Below are 17638 nucleotides of genomic sequence, written 5' to 3' on the forward strand. Positions count from 1 at the left end.
ACGAAGGTGCACCTGACCCATGCCACGGTCTTTTCAATCATCCTAAGTGCAGGTTAATGGTGGACAATGAAAAAGGAAGAAAGAAGAATTAATGTATTCAAATTGTTGTATGGGTGAAGAATATTGAATAGACACCGTGGACTGCCAGAACAAATCAGTCTTAGAAGAAAATACAAGGATGCTCCTTAGAAGCAAGGATGTCAAAGCTTCATCTCACTTAGTTTGGACACGTCATCAGGAAAGACCAATTGCTAGAAAAGGACATCATATTTGATAAAGCAGAGGGTCAGCAAAAATGAGGGAAACCCTCAATGAGATAGATTGACACCATAGCCACGATAATGGACCCAAACATATTAACAAGCATAAAGATGGCACAGGACCAGGCAATGTTTCGTTCTGTCTATTATACATAAGATCACCAGGAGTTGAAGCTGACTGGATCCAGGGCAACTAACAACAGCCACATGTGGCTATTTAAATTAATATGTTAATTATGTTTAAACAGAATTAAGGATTCAGTTTCTTAATCACACTAACCATATTTCAGGTGTTCAATAGCTACATTTAGTTAGCAGCTACCACACTGGACTGGACAAGGCAGAACATTTCATCATCACAGGAGTTCTGCTGGAGCTTGCTGCTCTAAGCCAGGGATCAGCAAACTTCAGTCACATCCAGTCCTCCACTTGTTTTTGTAAATAAAGTTGTATTGGAATACAGCCATGCTCATTCATATTCATTTACGTATGTCTACAGCTTCTTGGACACTGCAATAGCAGAGTTGAGTCACTGGGACAGAAACAGTATGGTCCACAAAACCTCAAGTATTTACTATCTGCTTCTTCACAGAAAGTTTGCTGACTGCTACTCAAGACTAGTTTCATCGAAAAGAATACCTCTTTCTCTTGGGGGTTAAAAACCCATTGCTGTGAAGCCAATTCCGACTCATAGTAACCCTATAAGACATAGTAGAACACCCCTATAGGGTTTCTAAGGCTGTAACCTTTATGGAAGCAGACTGCCACATCTTTCTTCTGCAGAGCAGCTGTTGGGTTCAAGCCACCACCCTCTAGTTAGCAGCCAAGCACTTAACCATTGTGCCACCAGAGCTCCTTTGTGGGTCAAAAAGTTTTTAAATACTTGCATTAAATAAAACTAATTAAACACAACCAATTTTCATTTACTATGCGGTAACACAATTTTCAAAGATAAATATACAGTACCAAAAAACTTCCTAAAATATGAATCCTGACATTTTCTAAGCATCCTGTAAAATAGCTAGTAAAAGCACAGAAGACAGATTACTATAGTCTGGCAATTCTAAAATAGCTGGCATAAGGGAAAAATGCTTACTATCACAAAATAATTTGCCTATGTTCCTTATCAACATCTATTAAATGTATCAACCAATCACCTTGAAAAGTAGTACATAGTTTTTTTATAAAAAATACACTAGACCTATTAGTGCTATAGAAATATTTACATTTAAACACCAATCTCAAGCAACATCACTATATTTCAGGCTTTCAAAACAACTCTGAAAACATTACTCTTAAACTTATTTTTAAAAAGTATTTTGATCTGTTTTTAAAATCAGTGAAAATGTTTACCAATTTTACCAATTTAGACAGGTGTTTTTGGTTTTTTTAATTCAGCCAAATTTTTTAGTGTGTATTGTATGCCCAGGAAACCCTGGTGGCATAATGGTTAAGTGCAATGGCTGCTAACCAAAAGGTCAGCAGTTTGAATCCGCCAGGCACTCCCTGGAAACTCTGTGGGGCAGTTCTACTCTGTCCTATAGGGTCGCTATGAGTCGAAATTGACTCGACGGCACTGGGTTTGGGTTTGGTTTGGATTGTATGCCCAACTCTGAACAAGGTCCTGGAGATAGAATGATAAAGATCCTTTGCAGCTAATAGTTTATGTTGTTAGGTGCCACCGAGTCAGTTATGACTCATAGCAAACCTATGCACAACAGAACCTGTCCTGTGTCATCCTCACAACTGTTACGATGTTTGAGCCCATTGTTGCAGCCTGTCAGTCCAACTCGTTGAAGGTCTTCCTCTCTTTCGCCGACCCTCTACCTTACCAAGCATGATGTTCTTCTCCAGGGACTTGTTCCTTTTGATAACATGTCCAAAGTATGTAAGACACAGTCTCACCATCCTTGTTTCCAAGGAGCATTCTGGTTGTACTTCTTCCAAGATAGATTTGTTCGCCCTTTTGGGCAGTCCATCGTGTATTCAATATTGTTTGCCAATACCACAATTCAAAGGTGTCAGTTCTTCTTCAGTCTTCCTTATTCATTATCCAGCTTTCCCATGCATATGATGCAACTGAAAATATCATGGCTTGGGTCAGGCGCGCCCTAGTGTTCAAGGTGACATCTTTGCTTTCAACACTTTAAAGAGGTCTTTCGCATCAGATTTGCCCAACGCAATGCGTCTTTCAATTTCCTGACTGCTGCTTCCATGGGTGTTGATTGTGGATCCAAGTAAAATGAAATCCTTAACAACTTCAATCTTTTCCCCATTTATCATGATCTTACTTATTAGTCCAGTTGTGAAGACTTTTGTTTTATGTTGAGGTATAATCCATACTGACGGCTATGGTCTTTGGTCTTCGTCATTAAGTGCTTTAAGTTCTCTTCACTTTCAGCAAGCAAGGTTGTGTCATCTGCATATCTCAGGTTGTTAATGAGTCTTCCTCCAATCCTGATGCCCCGTTCTTCTTCATACAGTCCAGCTTCTTGGATTATTTGTTCAGCATACAGATTGCATAGGTATGGTGAAAGGATACAACCCTGACGCATACCTTTCCTGACTTTAAACCACAAAGTATCTCCTTGTTCTGTCTGAACAACTGCCTCTTGATCTACGTACAGGTTTCTCATGAGCACAATTAAGTATTCTAGAATTCCCATTCTTTGCAATGTTATCCATAATTTGTTATGATCTACACAGTCGAATGCCTTTGCATAGTCAATAAAACATAGGTAAACATCCTTCTGGTATTCTCTGCTTTCAGCCAGGATCCATCTGACATCAGCGATGATATCTCTGGTTTCACGTCCTCTTCTGAATCCAGCCTGAATTTCTGGCAGTTTCCTGTCGATATACTGCTGCAGCCACTTTTGAATGATCTTCAGCAAAATCTTGCTTGCGTGTGATATTAATGATATTGTTCCATAATTTCCACATTCAGTTGGATCACCTTTCTTGGGAATAGGCATAAACATGGATCTCTTCCAGTCAGTTGGCCAGGTAGCTGTCTTCCCAATTTCTTGGCATACACCAGTGAGCACTTCCAGCACTGCATGTATTTGTTGAAACATCTCAATTCGTATTCCATCAATTCCTGGAGCCTTGTTTTTTGCCAATGCCTTCAGTGCAGCTTGGACTTCTTCCTTCGGTACCATTGGTTCCTGATCATGTGCTACCTCTTGAAATGGTTGAACGTCAACCAGTTCTTTTTGGTATGAGACCTGTGTATTCCTTCCATCTTCTTTTGATGCTTCATGCTTCATTTAGTATTTTCCCCATAGAATCCTTCACTATTGCAACTTGAGGTTTGAATTTTATGGGGCAGATTTTAGTTTATGGAGCAGATTAAAAGCATGTGTAAGTGACATTACATACATAAGAACCCAGATGGGTAGAAGCACAGTTAATGGGCACACTGAGTGAATAAGGGAAAGCTTCTAGGAGAAAAGCTATTTGAGTTGCATGTGAGCAGTTTGCCAGATTTGTGCAGATAGGAGGCGTACAGGGAAATAACAGGGCAAAGCCATTCTGATTTGAATGTAGCACAAAGAAAGAGAAACATGAAAGAACCTAGCAAGTCCTAGGAAATATGAAGAGTTCAATGCTGTATATGATTTCTAAGCACTTGAAAAAAGAAGGGAAATGGTGGCAGATATAAAGGCTAGAAAGACTTTAGGATTAGAATTCAAATAGATTTACATGTCAAACTAAGGCATTAAGATGGGACCTGATCTTCTAAGTCATGGGAATGCACAGTTTTCCAAAAAGAGATATGACAAGATTGTAATGCATAATTTTCCAAGACAAGATATGACAAGATTGGTTTTTTGTTTGTTTGGTAGGAAATTACACTGGCAGAAACTTGGATTATAGAAAGACTAATGACAGAGACCAACAAGGCTACTGTGCAAAGCAGATGGCCAAAAACAGTGACAGATAAGGAGGAGCCTGCACTCCTACTTTAAATATCCCTGACACATGGTATTTTCCCTTTTTCATACTTTTTGTTATAGCGTATCTATTGGATGGAGAAAGTTCATACAATAAGATTATCAAGATTAGACATAACATGGCCTTTACACATTTTTCTTACATGGTATTAAGGAGGAAAACAGTAAAAAAATTCAAGAACTGAAGTCAAGAGATCTGGGTTACAGGTTTGGTCTTTGCTGAGACTTTGGGAATGTCAGCTAACCTCTCAAAGCTCTGGTTTTCTCACTGGTAAAATAAGGAAATGGAACTAGATGATCTAAAACTCTTGAAAGTTCTAAAATGCTATGATCACACTGATACATCTTCAATTTTCTGGTCTCTAGTAAAAATGCAAATGTGAAACTCTATTTTAATTACCAACCAAATGTGAAAACCCATCAAAAACAGGCTGATACTATTGTACCTATTATTTACCTATGTGTACCTAATTTGTGAAGGATTTCATGACATATTAACATTATGTAGTCATCAACTACTTATCTGAAGCCCTAAGGCAAAACTATAACTAAATTGTAAGATGTCTCTGTCAGCCTTTTCACTCCCAATCAGTATCTTTCAAAACAGGTATCCAAAAATACAATAATAATACTTATCCAACAAGGAGCATTCTTTTATTGGAGTGGTTCCAGACACTTAATCAACATCTGCAAAGTTGAATAGCAGTATGTTGGGTACAACAGTTTCAGACATTAACACTATCCCATGGAATCATGTTTGTCTGAACCTCTTACCGACACAAGAATTTTTTAACAGTATTCCTTTATCAATCAAAAAAAAAAGGTTCCAACTTGAGACATATGGTCTTGAGATTCATAATAAATTATGTGACTTTCTACTGATGTTCAAAGAAAAACTTTTACTATTCTTGTTCATATTAAAAAGTCTAGGAACATTCCAAACTTGTTTCTCTTCAAGAAAAACTTTTACACTGGATTTTCAAGAAAGGATAGTTAAGCCAAGAGTCTCCCTTCAAAAAAAAAAAAAGTGGTGAGATAAATAACATTTTTACCAAAGGTGAAAAACCAGATGCAAATCTTGCAATTCCAGTGTAAGTTTTAAATTTGTACAGCATAATTAACAAAGCCTAAATTAAAGTCATATTTCAAGGAAAATAATCCTAAAGTTTTGTAAGCCATAGTATTAAACTATAGAGATTTTTCTAATATTTTGTTACTTGTTTCAGTGTTTCTAAAGACCCAAATAATTTTTGAGTTATGTACTATACTACATATACCAGGATAATTTCTCTTTAACCTATCATGTGAGTTCTCTCTTGCTCCCTAAAACAGCATTACACATCTTCCTATGTTAACCAAAATAAAAATGGAAACATCTAAATTGTAATTTACCACGATCAGAGTGCAAAATTTTTTACTGTACAAATCTGCATCACAGTTTAGAACAATCACTACAAACTTTTCGTTCTTTCAAATCACTGGTATCAACGCACATAAATTAATCCCACTAACAACCCACAAGAGATGTGTTTTGCTGTAAAGCTTCGAATCTCACTAGACTCTTGGTCCAAGAAAAAAAACCTTTATTATGGTTTTTCTTACATGTTATATAGTGATTTAAGTAAATGCTTTCATGGGCCAAAAGTTCACCAAAAAAAAAGGCATATTATGCTGAAGGTACACAAACCAATCTGATGTGATGAAACCATCTTCCTCTACTAACGCAGCTTTATTACTTCTAATCAAATAAATTTCACTCAAGAAGGATATGTATTTGAATCAACAACTTTATTAGAGGGGGGAAATATTCAAAAAGAATGGAAATAGGAATTATATTATCTGCTGTTTGTTGTTGTTGTAAGCCCATGCTACTCAAATACAATTCAGAAGAAAATTCTTAACTTTTCTCAGAAATTGTCTGCTAAAAGGAAGTTATTTTAATCAAAAAAAATTTTTTTAATACATTTAAAAATTCTAGGTCAAGTGTACTACAAAGTTACCACGAGGAGTGTGAAAAGAGCCACTTTTATTTTGTAATGCCAATGTCTAAACAGGAAAACTTGATGTGCCTTCCCCAAATATATTTGATAACACTCCCACAGGAACACCAGTATTACAAGTAAAGTACATATTTCAAAAACAAAAGTTAATTATAGTACCTCACATCCCATGATACTCATTCAAGAACACCTGGCAATTATAAGAATTATGACAAAAGTTCACAAACAACTGAGTACTATCCGGCCTGTTTAGCCATAAGAAAGAAAAAATAATAACAATAATAATAATCCTGAAATTTGTAATTTTCAACATATTTTCACAGAAAATATTTCTGAAATTTTTTGTACAGAGAATCATAATTCTTGACACCCAACTCTAGATTGGGGGGAAAAAACTAGGGGCAAATGTCTCCAAAACTTTACAGTAATTGTGTTTTGTTTTTCCCTTTATGAAACTAGTGGGCAAGCGCGCGCGCGCACACACACACGCACACATTCACACACACAACCTACCTACTTTGGTCCTAGAGTTCAGAAACCTACCATATCAAATTGCAACAGCGTGCACAGAAAGTGGCCCTTCAAATCTTACTAATGTCAGTGTGGCTGATACTCAGTTTATTCGGAAATGTTCAATACGACCCTAAAGCTCTGTTCTTTACACGTTGACAGTCTTTATGCAGTTTAAGCATGGCAGGCAGATCTTTCTGGACGCCCTAACCCTGGGGGAGGGGAATTCCTACAACGATGGGACATGCGGTAATAACTGGCCACCCATCACAGAGAGCTGGTTCCACCTGTCCTGCAGTTCGAGCTCAACTACTCGTAATATCGTCCAGTTCGACTTCTAATGAGGTAGGAGATTCCCGAAGATGTCCTACGGTTCTCCCTCAACTCCCAGGAAAACAAAGGTTCAGGCCCAGCTCTGTGTCACTCTGTACTCCGTTTTTGATAATCTAGATGCCCAGTAAACCCCAGCACGTAGTCACTTGGCAGAGAACGAAGTGATGGACAGAAGAATACCTAAGGTGAGGGAAAAAGAGGTGCCAGAGAACCTGGCAGAACTCTGAAGTTCTCGCGGGCAAAACGCGGTTACTCTCTCAGGATGTCGTCCCACATTCGAGCGGAACTCAGAGTGAGGGTGTGAAATCGGGGCGCGGGGCGGGGCGGAGACGGGTGAGGAGGGGTCCAAAACACGACAGGGACGCGAGGGACCGAGCTGAAGGGCCAGTTCCGGCTAGCAGGTCCCAGGGGCGGAGGTCGTAGCTGGGACTGCCGTGCACACTGGGTCAGACCCGGGAGACTGCCGGGGACCAAGGCGCTAAGCCGCGCGACTGGCTCCGCGGCGAGGTTTCAAACCGCCGCCCCCGGGAGGGACTCAGCGGATTGGAAGTTCAACAACCGCCGTCACCAGCCCAGGGCCGGAGCGGCAACTCCTCCGCGTCTTCCCAAGAGACCAGACCCCACCAACTCCACCTCTAGCCGAGGTCCAAACTCGTGTCGCCGCCTGCTCCATGTACGCGGAGAGCGCCCTTCGGCATGGGACCGACGGCCCCCGACCGGGCTGCGCCGCGGGAGCTCGAGGGGCGCGACGGAGCCGCAGGGGCAGGGGGGCGTCTCTCAGAGTCAAACCCGGGACATGGCCCCTCTACCACCTCCGCCGCGCCCCTTGGAAACGGTCCGATAGGGCTCCGACCCACCCATCCCGCCCGTTCGCGGACAGGGCGAGGACCCGAGCGACCCTACTCCCCCCGCCCCTGCTCTTACCCATCTTTTCGCCTCGCCTTGTAGACGTGCCCGTAGGTGCCGCGTCCCACTTTGCACCCTTCGTACTCAAACAAATCCTCCACCCGCTCCCGCTCCGCCGCCAGCTTCGCCTTGAAATCATAATCCATTGTCTGCTTCCCCCATAGAGGCACCGGGACGTGGGGGCCGCCGCCGCTCAGTCCCTCCTCCTCCTCCCCCCGCGGCCGCCGCTCCACTTCTCTACAACAGCCGCCTCTCGGGCGCGCGCGCGCCGCCAGCCGCTCCGCGATCCGCTTTCAGCAAGGGACTCCTCGGCGGCCGCGGCAACCACCACCTCCACCTCCTCCTCCTCTGCGGCGGCAGCGGCGACGGCTCCCGCAGGCACCCTCAGTCCCGCCTCCCCCCTTCATTTCCTTGTTTTGGAACCTGGTGGGCCGCGCCGCGGCTTCCTACAGCTCATTAACGAACCAGCCCGTCCGCCCCAAGGTCGCGGAGGCTCCTGGGAAATGTAGTCCTGAAGGCCTCAGGATTGGCTAAAGGATTGCCACCGTAAGAACTGTAACTCCCACGTTGCCTTGGGCCCAGAGCCGCGCCTCCGCAAGGCATGCACGCCGGCGCACTGGGGCCGCCCCTCCCCCTCAGGTAGCGCTGGACTCCCAGTGAAGGTAAAAAGCGCCAAGTTGCAGTGTGCTTTCTGCAAGCCTGTGGGAGCTAGTGGAAAAAGGCCCTTGTTCTAGTAGGAAGGAGGAATTCCAGTCTGATTTTCCAGGCGAGAAGGAATATGGAAAGTACTTAACAAGTGCTTTGCCCAGAAGTTTACTCCAGGGGTTTGCGAGGCGAGGACTGTTGTAATAGAACAGTTCTACTGCAGATTGTTGTTTATTTTCCTTGGCAATTTGTCCTCCAGTTGCCCCCCCCCCCCTCATCTGGCCCTCATTGGCGGAGTTTAGAGAATGACGTCCTAGTTGGTGCGTGGGTATCCCCAGTCTTTGGCTTCCTTCCCGCTTTTGATTGGTTGTGCTCAGTTCTTCCTGATAGGTTAATCTTTTTTCTTTACGATGCAAATACATTATTTCAAACGCTGAACCGTCAGCAGTTTCTTAGTTCTTGCATTGGTTGAAGAGAACCTATAACTTCTCAGCCCCATCCTTTTCGTGGTGCTGTAGTAGGTCTTCCGCCCTAACTTTGGTAGCCAAGCTTTGACCATCTAAGAACAATCGGAATGCCTAGAAGATCCAGCGTTTTAAAAACAATCGTTTTGGTTGGATTGAAAAGGGCTTTATATATATATGGTCTATGCATATTATGAACATTGATTCATTTCATTATTGTGTTCGTAAAGTCTCAGATACTCGAAATACAAACTTAAATGTGATTGATGCTAGGATAGGATTTATGTACTACATTCGGTGGGAGCACGAAGGAGGGAATGATCGATTTTGCCTGAAGTAGGGAAAGTTATAGTGACTTCTGCTTGCTAGGTATTGGAAGAAGCCTGGAAAACTGAAAGGGGGGCGGGAGGAGAGAATTGCTTGTTTACTCCAACAATCCCGCCTGGGAAGCTTCCTCAGATCTTGAAGGCATGTTCAATAAAGTAACTGAGTTTCTCTTATTGCAAACCACTATGATAACTGCTGGAGATACTAGGTGAAAAACTTGTGTTTTTTTCCTTCGGGGTACTAAAACCTATTGTAGCAATAAACATGTAAGCAAATTAACAGTAAACTGTGTAGGTACAAAGACCAATGGTAGAATATGAGGAGCTCATAACTCTAGAGGTAGGCTTTCCGAAAGTGGGCTGGAGCCAAAATTTAAAGGATAAGTAGGACTTTGCCTAGAAGACAGGTGGGGCAGTAGGGAGCAAGGAGTTATTTCAGGCAGATAGAACAGCATGTACATATATCAAGAGAGGTTGATATACTCTGAGAAATGCAAGTAGTTTGAATATTATACATCAAGGCAGGGAAAGGAGATGGGTAAGAAGGAGCTGGACAGATAACTATGAGTCAGGATGGACTAGATGGCAACAGGTTTGGTTTGCCTTTTGGACGGATAAGCAGAGATCAAATTATGAAGCTAGGTATGTCAAGAAGTATTAGATTTCATCATATTGTAGACAGTAGGGAGTCACCGAAGACATTTGAGATAGAGTGATTTAATTGGTCTGATGTATTCAAAAGATCCTTCTGAAGTCTTTTTTAATTAAACCAAATGGTAATTTTGCTTAATTAGTAAAGAATGTCTGCTTTGAGCATAGTACTCTTTTTTAAAAAAACTATAGGAGATCAAACTGACAACAAGTGGAAAGGTTAGACAGAAAGTGTCGTGGTTAAGGTTGTGTGTCAGCTTGGCTGAGCCATGAGCCTCAGCGATTTGCTACTCATATGGTGGTGTGATCACTTCCATGATGAGATTTGGTATGATGTGATCACCTCCATGATGGAACCTGCTGTGAGTAGCCAATCAGTTGAAAGGCAATTTCCTTGGGCATGTGGCCTGCATGGAATATAAGTGGCAAGGCTTGTGGGCTTTTGCTTGCTCTGGATCTTGCAGCTCGCTCCTGTCCATCTGGGCTTCGGCTCTTGGGACTTGAACTAGCAGCTTACCTGTGGTCTTGCCTGCTGATCTTTGGGATTCATCCATCTTCACAGGCTGTGAACAGGAGCCCTGCTCTCTTATCTACCGGTCTAGGGATTGCCAGCCCCTGTGGCTATGTGCATCCAGAGAAACCTGACCCATGGACTTGGGACATTCCAGCCCCAACAACTGAGTGAGCCATTTCCTTGATATAAATCTATCTATCTATCTATCATCTATCTATCTATCTATCTATCTATCTATCTATCTATCTATCTATCTATCTATCTATCTATCTATCTATCATCTATCTATTTCTACACTTTACTAATTTTGCTTCTCTAGAGAACTCAGCTAAGACAGGAAGCTTAGGGAGCAGTGAGTTTATGTTAATAGTGAAGAACAATTTGGAAAAGGAGGGTGAGAATGGCTGCACAACTTGGAGAATGTAATCAATGTCACTGAATTGTACATGTAGAAATTGTTGAATCAGTGTATGTATTTTGAATTGTATGTAATGTTGAATTGCTATATATATTTTCAACAAAAAATAAACTATTAAAAAAAAATCCAAAACAAATTGTTCATCACTGGAGATAGCTAGCATACTAACAACATACTGTGAAAACTGGTCATTAAAAAGAATTAAATGTTAAAAAAAAAAAAAGATTTTTCTGACAACAGCTCTCAGGATAGATTGAAGGGAGTTGAGACTAATAAAGAAATTATCACATTGTTGTTGTTGGGTGCCATCAAGTAGATTCCAACTCATAGTGCTATCCCATGTGACAGAGTAAAGCTTTCGCATAGGATTTTCTTGCCTGTAATCTTACAGAAGCAGTTTGCCAGACCTTGAGCCATTTATCAAGATCAAATAATTCCAGTGAAGCATGCATCATCTTTGTCTTTACTTTGTAGATGTTAAAATTACAACTTCTGCTTTTTTTTCCTTTCATATTTGGTTGATATTGCTCATTATTTCCCCCTTCTTAATGCCATACATGACTCACAGAGCTTACAAAATAGAGAATCTGCAGTTGCCATCTCCATTGAAAAATTCATTGCCTCAATAAGTATAAGAAGTCTTCCTTGCCTTTGGAGTCCCTGGGTGGTGCAAATAGTTAACACGCTAGGCTACTAACTGAAAGGTTGGAGGTTCAAGTCCACCCAAAGGCATCTCAGAAAAAAAGGCCTGACAGTCTACTTCCAAAAACTCAGCCATTGAAAACCCCATGGAGCACAGTTCTACTCTGGCACACATGAGGTCACCATGACTTGGAGTTGACTCAAGGGCAACTGGTTTTTTTTCTTGCCCTTGCTCTTTCCATCAACCACAACATTTACCTGGCCAATTAGATTTCACAGCATTAGCTGCCATGCAAATATCTGTTACTGTTCTGGGGGAGATCTCTCCACTATTTAAGTAAACATTGATTAAAAGTCTGAAAACAGCCCTCAGTCCAGTAATTCGGTCCCTCAGGGAGTTTGAAAGAGTCTGTGGAGCTTCCATGACCTTGCCTTGTACATGTTGTACTGACTTCCCCAGTACTGTGTACTGTCTTACCCTTCACCAGAGTTACCACTTATCTATTGTCTGTTTGGTGATGGGTAAGACAGTACACAATACTGGGGAAGCCAGCTTAACTTGTCCAAAGCAAGGTCATGGAAGCACCATAGACACATTCAAACTCCCTGAGGGACTGAATTAACTGAGCTGAGGGCTCTGGGAACCATGGTCTCAGGGGAATATCTAGCTCAATTGGCATAACAAAGTTTACAGAGAAAATGTTCTACATTCTACTTTGATGAACAGCATCTGAGGTCTTAGAAGCCTGTAAGCGGCCATCTAAGATACTCCACTGGTCTCACCCCTTCAGGAGCAAGGGCGAATGAAGAAAACTAAAGATACAAGGGAAAGATTAGTCTAAAGGACAAGGGGACCACAACTACCATGGCCTGCACCAGAGTGAGTCCAGTACAACTAGATGGTGCCTGGCTACCACTACTGACTATTCTGACAGGACTCACAATAGAGGGTCTCAGACAGAGCTGGAGAAAAATGTAGAACAAAATTCTAACTCAACGAAAAAAGACCAGACTTACTGGCCTGACAGAGACTGGAGAAACCCCAAAAGTGTGGTCCCTGGACACCCTCTTAGCTCAGTAATGAAGTCACTTCGGAGGCTCACCCTTCAGCCAAAGATTAGACAGGCCCATAAAACAAAACAAAACTAAAGGGGCACACCAGCCCTGGGACAGGGACTAGAAGGCAGGAGGGAACAGGAAAGCTGGTAACACGGAACCAAAGGTAGGGAGGGGAAAGTGTTGACATGTCATGGAATTGTTAACCAATGTCATGAAACAGTATGTGTACTAACTGTTTAATGAGAAGCTAGTTTGTTCTGTAAAACTTCTTCTAAACTTCTCTAAAAGTCTGAGAACAAAGCTTTTAATAAAACCAAAAAACCAAACCTGTTGCCATCAAGTCGAATCCAACTCACAGTGACCCAATAGGACAGAGTACAACTGCCCCACAGAGTTTCCAAGGAGTACCTGGTAGATTCAAACTGCCAGCCTTTTGGTTAGCAGATGTAGCTTTTAACCACTATGCCACCAGGGTTCCCCCTTTTAATAAGGATGGTCTAAATTTGAAGGCAATTGGGGAAACAGATTCTGGTCAAAGTTAGGGAATCTGAGGAAGAAGAATAAGAGGCAGTGAGATTAAGGATCAGACCTTTCTCTGTCAGATGAGACTATAGGCTGGACTGTAGGGTCGCTATGAGTTGGAATCAACTTGACGGCAATGGGTACAAGTAAGGGAGGAATGGAGCCCTGGTGGAGCAGTGGTTAAGCACTCAGCTGTTAACAAAAAGGTCAGCAGTTGGAATCCATTAGCCACTCCTTGAATACCCTATGGGGCAGCTCTGCTCAGTTCTTTAGGGTTGCTATGAGTAGGAATTGATGGCAACAGGTTTGGGTTCAGTTTAAGGGAGGTATGCCAGCCTGTTGCTGGTAGGGTGTAGGAAAAGCTTGGTACCCAAGCTTTGACTCTGCCACTGAATGAGGGGCCATCCTGAAAAAGGCAAAAAAAAAAAAAAAAAAGTCCTTCCCTTCCTCCCACACCACATTCAGTGAGGATGGGAGGGAATCTTTGGTATCCCTAGACTGGGTTTTCTTCTTTATATTTTTCTCTTTGTAAAGGAGAGTCTAACTGCAAGAATGAACTTCAAACATTCCCTCTTCATCTTTTAAAAGAATTACTCTATTCTAATGACAAAAACAAGGAGCACTTAGCACAGTGGCTAAGTGCTGGGCTGCTAACTGGAATGTCGGTAGGTAGTTCAAGCCCAACAGCTGCTCTGCAGGAGAAAGATGTGGCAGTCTGATTCTCTAAAGATTTACAACCTTGTAAACCCCATGGGGCAATACTGCTCTCTTCTATATGGTCTCTATGAGTCGGAATTGACTCAGTGGCAGTGGGTTTGGTTTGGTTTTAATTAAACAGATACCAGTGGTGGATTAATGTGATCCTTAAAAATTTGGCTAGTATTCTCTGATTACAAAAATCTTTCTGTTCTTTTTATTATTTTTTAGTAGATCATGTGTGTCTTGGGGTGGGGGGGAACCACTGTAGTTGAGTCAATTCCAGCCCTGTGTTTTACAGAGTAGAACTGCTCCATAGGATTTTCTTGGGTGTAGTCTTTACAGAAGCAGATTCCTAGGCCTTTCATCTGTGGTGCCACTGGGTGGATTCAAACTGCCAACCTTTTGGTTGGCAGCCAAATGCAAACCATTCATGCCACTCAAGGTCCTGGGAAAATATAGGATGTCCTCAAATATACAATAAATACAGTGTGCTACAAAACAGCAAAAAAGTAGATTAATCCGTGTTAATCAGTATTAAGCTGATAATTATTTCAAAGAGAGCTGGGGGAATTTTTTTGTTGTTGTTCATAAAAAGAAAAATCAAATTCCTTCTAAGCAGTAACAAGACTAAGTAGGAACCTTATTTGTCTCTTCAGCTTACTATGTTTTCATGAAAACATAGGAATTGTTCTGTGATACCAGAATGCAGCCTGCCCAAAACATAAATAAATGATAATCCCACAGAAATTAATAAAGACTAATCACATGCCAATAAGGAATTTGAAAAGCTTGGTCTAAATATTAAAAAGTTGAGTTCACTTGGCACAGGTAGAGAACCTGCAATGAAAGAAAAAAGTGGTAGTCTCAACAGTTTATTCAAGTAAAAAGGAAAGGTCGGTATGCCCAGCATCCAATGGATTAGGCATGAAGAGAGCTGAGCTGCAAATCTTGCAAGTCAGGTTCACTGTACATGTGATGGATACAACAAAATTGTGACTGTATTTTAATGCTTATGCCCTTAGTTATGACCAGTTTATGAGATATGTGGAAGTCAAATCTGAATATAGTGATAAAATTTCTCTTGCCTCAGTTTAATCTAGGTCAGAGAAACTTATAAAAGAGGTTTACCAAGTTGTTTCCTCACGGTTTAAGGCTCAGCTCAGGATCATTTCCTTCAGGAAGTCTCTTGCCTCTCCCAAACTGGTGCCCCTTTTCAGTGCTGGCAGCACCCCATGCAGAACTCATTACACTTCCCTCATCTTACACCCATTGCCGTTAGTGGATTCTGACTCATAGCAACCCGATAGGATAGAGGAGAACTGCCCCATAGGATTTCCAAGGAGTGGCTGGTGGATTTGAACTGCTGACTTTTTGGCTGGCAGCCAAGCTGTTAACCACTGTACCACCAGGACTCCTTCCTTATCTTATGCGTATCATATTTATATGTCTTTCTCCCCAGGTAGGCAGTGAGTGCCTCAGTGAGCAAGGGTTAGGGTAGTTGCTTTCCAGTCTCTTACATTTGGTTGTTTTTTTGCTGGGTGTATTAGTTTCCTGGGCAGCCATAACAAACTACCACAAATTAGGTGACTTATAAGAACAGAAATTCATGGTCTCCGAATTGAGGGTGTGAGCAGGGCCTTATTCACTCTGAAGGCTCTGGGGGAGATTCTTTCTTGTCTCTCCCAGCTTCTAGTAGCTCCAGGCGTTCCTTAACTTGCAGCTGCAGCAGAACTCAATGGTCACATGGCAATTTTCCCTTGGTCTGCCTCTCTGTGTCTCTTCTTTTTTATATGGGCATTGCTAAGACTGGATTAGGACCCACCCTACTCCAGCATGACCTCATGTTAATTTAATTGAAAACATCTTCTAAGACCCTATTTCCGCAGGTACCAGCAGTTAAGACTTCAATGTATCTTTTCCGGGATAATGTTCAATCCATGATACAGGATGCCCAATTCTGAGGAAAATAAATCTTCCTCAGAACCCTGAAGGTATCACCCCACTATTTTCTAACATTCAGTGATTCAGATGTGTTATAAGTTTGTGTTATCCCTTTTTTTAAGCGTCCTATTTTTATTCCATAGAAATGTTTAGGACCTACTGTTTAATCTTGAAGATATAATCTTTCACAGGGATGTGTCTGGGTGTGGGTGTTTTTAATTCATTTTGCTCTATTATTTGTGATATTTTCCTGCCTCCTCTACCACCACCTCACCACTCCATTCTGTACTCTTTTGGGGATTCTTATTAGTCAAATGGTAGATTTCCTTAATTGGTGCTTAATGTCCCTTAACACTTTTCCCTTATTTTCCACCCTTGTCTTTTTATTGTTACTTTTGGGAAAATTGCCTTCATTTTTTTTTTCCCACCCCTTCTGTTAAATTTGTTTTTGTTGTTGTCATCTTCCTAATCTCTAGGCTCTTTTTTGTTCTCAGGGTATCCCAACCTTATAGTGCTCTGTTCTTATTTTATGAATGAAATATATTCTTGGATATCTCTGAATATAGTTATTAGAGGTTTGTTTGTTAGCGTGTTTCTTCCTTGCATTATTTATTTTGCCTCCAGAATTATTTTGCAGTTTGTACTTTTATTTTCCTTTTGGTAGTTTTCCTCATACATCTGGTGATCCTTGGTTGGTGGTGTGTATTTAAGAATGAAGACTGGGAGTATAGTATGTTTTCTGTTTTGGTTTACTTTGGTTTGGTTTCATTTTTCTCATAATTATTTTTATGTGTCTGTTTCCTGCTAGGTTTTTCCTCTGAACCAGAAGTTTGCTTAGGAGCTCTGAGTATTTAGGCTGGAGGTTTCTGTTAACACTTGTCTATGGAATGAGAGCGCAGGGAACCTGCAAGTGCCAGAATAAAGGCTTTCCCCTGAGGTGCTAACACTAACATTAGGGGCCTTAGCATTTCCCTTCTCTAGCAGCACTTCTGTTTTTGGCTTGGTGCTCATATCCGGTGCCTTTGCTCTGGCCAACCAGCTTGCCTGTAGGGGTAGGGGGTGGCATCAAGTAAAGTCAACTGTTTTATATACAGTCCTCAATTAATGCCCCAATTCTTAAGTCTATTGCTGCACTCCCTTGTACCTACCAACTCTGAAAGCCCCAGAACTTCTCAGTGGTTGTGGCAGACCACCTGCATCCTTCCAACCTTGTAGATGAGGCCTGCAGCTTCCCCTGCTCTGTTACATCTGTCCTCATAGTCTTACAGAAATGTTTTGAAAACTCTTGCTCCCAAGTCTCTTCACTATTAGTTTACTCGTCTTTGTACTTCTGAGTCTTTATTTCAGTGGTGTCTTAAGAGGGACAAGAAGGAAATATATGTGTTCAACCCACCGTCTTTAAACAGAAACAAAAATTGTAGTATGAGGGCAAAGGCCATGCCTCTTTTATTTGCCAGTAAATATCCAGTGCCTAGCACAGTTAACAGGAGCCCTGGTGGTGCAATGGTTGAGAGCTACGGCTGCTAACCAAAAGGTCGGCAATTCCAATCCACCAGCCACTCCTGGGAAACCCTATGGGGCAGTTCTACTGTGTCCTATAGGGTCACTGTGAGTCAGAATTGACTCGATGGCAATGAGTTTTGTTAACAGTTTAGCACAGTTTAGAATGAAGACACTCAATAATTTGTTAAATAAAAGAATGTTTCAGGTATCCAGGAAGTTTATCCCTCTTGTCTCTGACTTGCCATCTACGGTAGCTAAGAGAACATAGCGATGGAATTAGAATATACCA

At 41.7% G+C, this 17638-nt stretch overlaps 1 protein-coding gene across 8 annotated transcripts in view; it reads right to left on the minus strand.

Moving 5' to 3' along the window:
• The window catches only part of CDK19 (cyclin dependent kinase 19), a 190539-nt gene extending 182120 nt beyond the window's left edge, over positions 1-8419 (minus strand). For 6 of the 8 annotated variants that reach the window (XM_049898930.1, XM_049898920.1, XM_049898910.1 and 3 more), the window contains exon 1: positions 7984-8072. Coding sequence is in view for 2 of the 8 variants with exons in the window: in XM_049898882.1 (XP_049754839.1) it covers positions 7984-8111 (128 nt within the window). In the remaining 6 variants the exon portion in view is untranslated. Of the gene's footprint in view, positions 1-7983 lie in introns of all 8 variants that reach the window. The other 2 variants (XM_049898882.1, XM_049898890.1) reach the window with 2 other exon arrangements.
• Positions 8420-17638: the final 9219 nt, after the last annotated feature.

This window comes from Elephas maximus, chromosome 1 (genome assembly GCF_024166365.1).
Source record: "Elephas maximus indicus isolate mEleMax1 chromosome 1, mEleMax1 primary haplotype, whole genome shotgun sequence".
NCBI classification, from domain to species: domain Eukaryota; kingdom Metazoa; phylum Chordata; class Mammalia; order Proboscidea; family Elephantidae; genus Elephas; species Elephas maximus.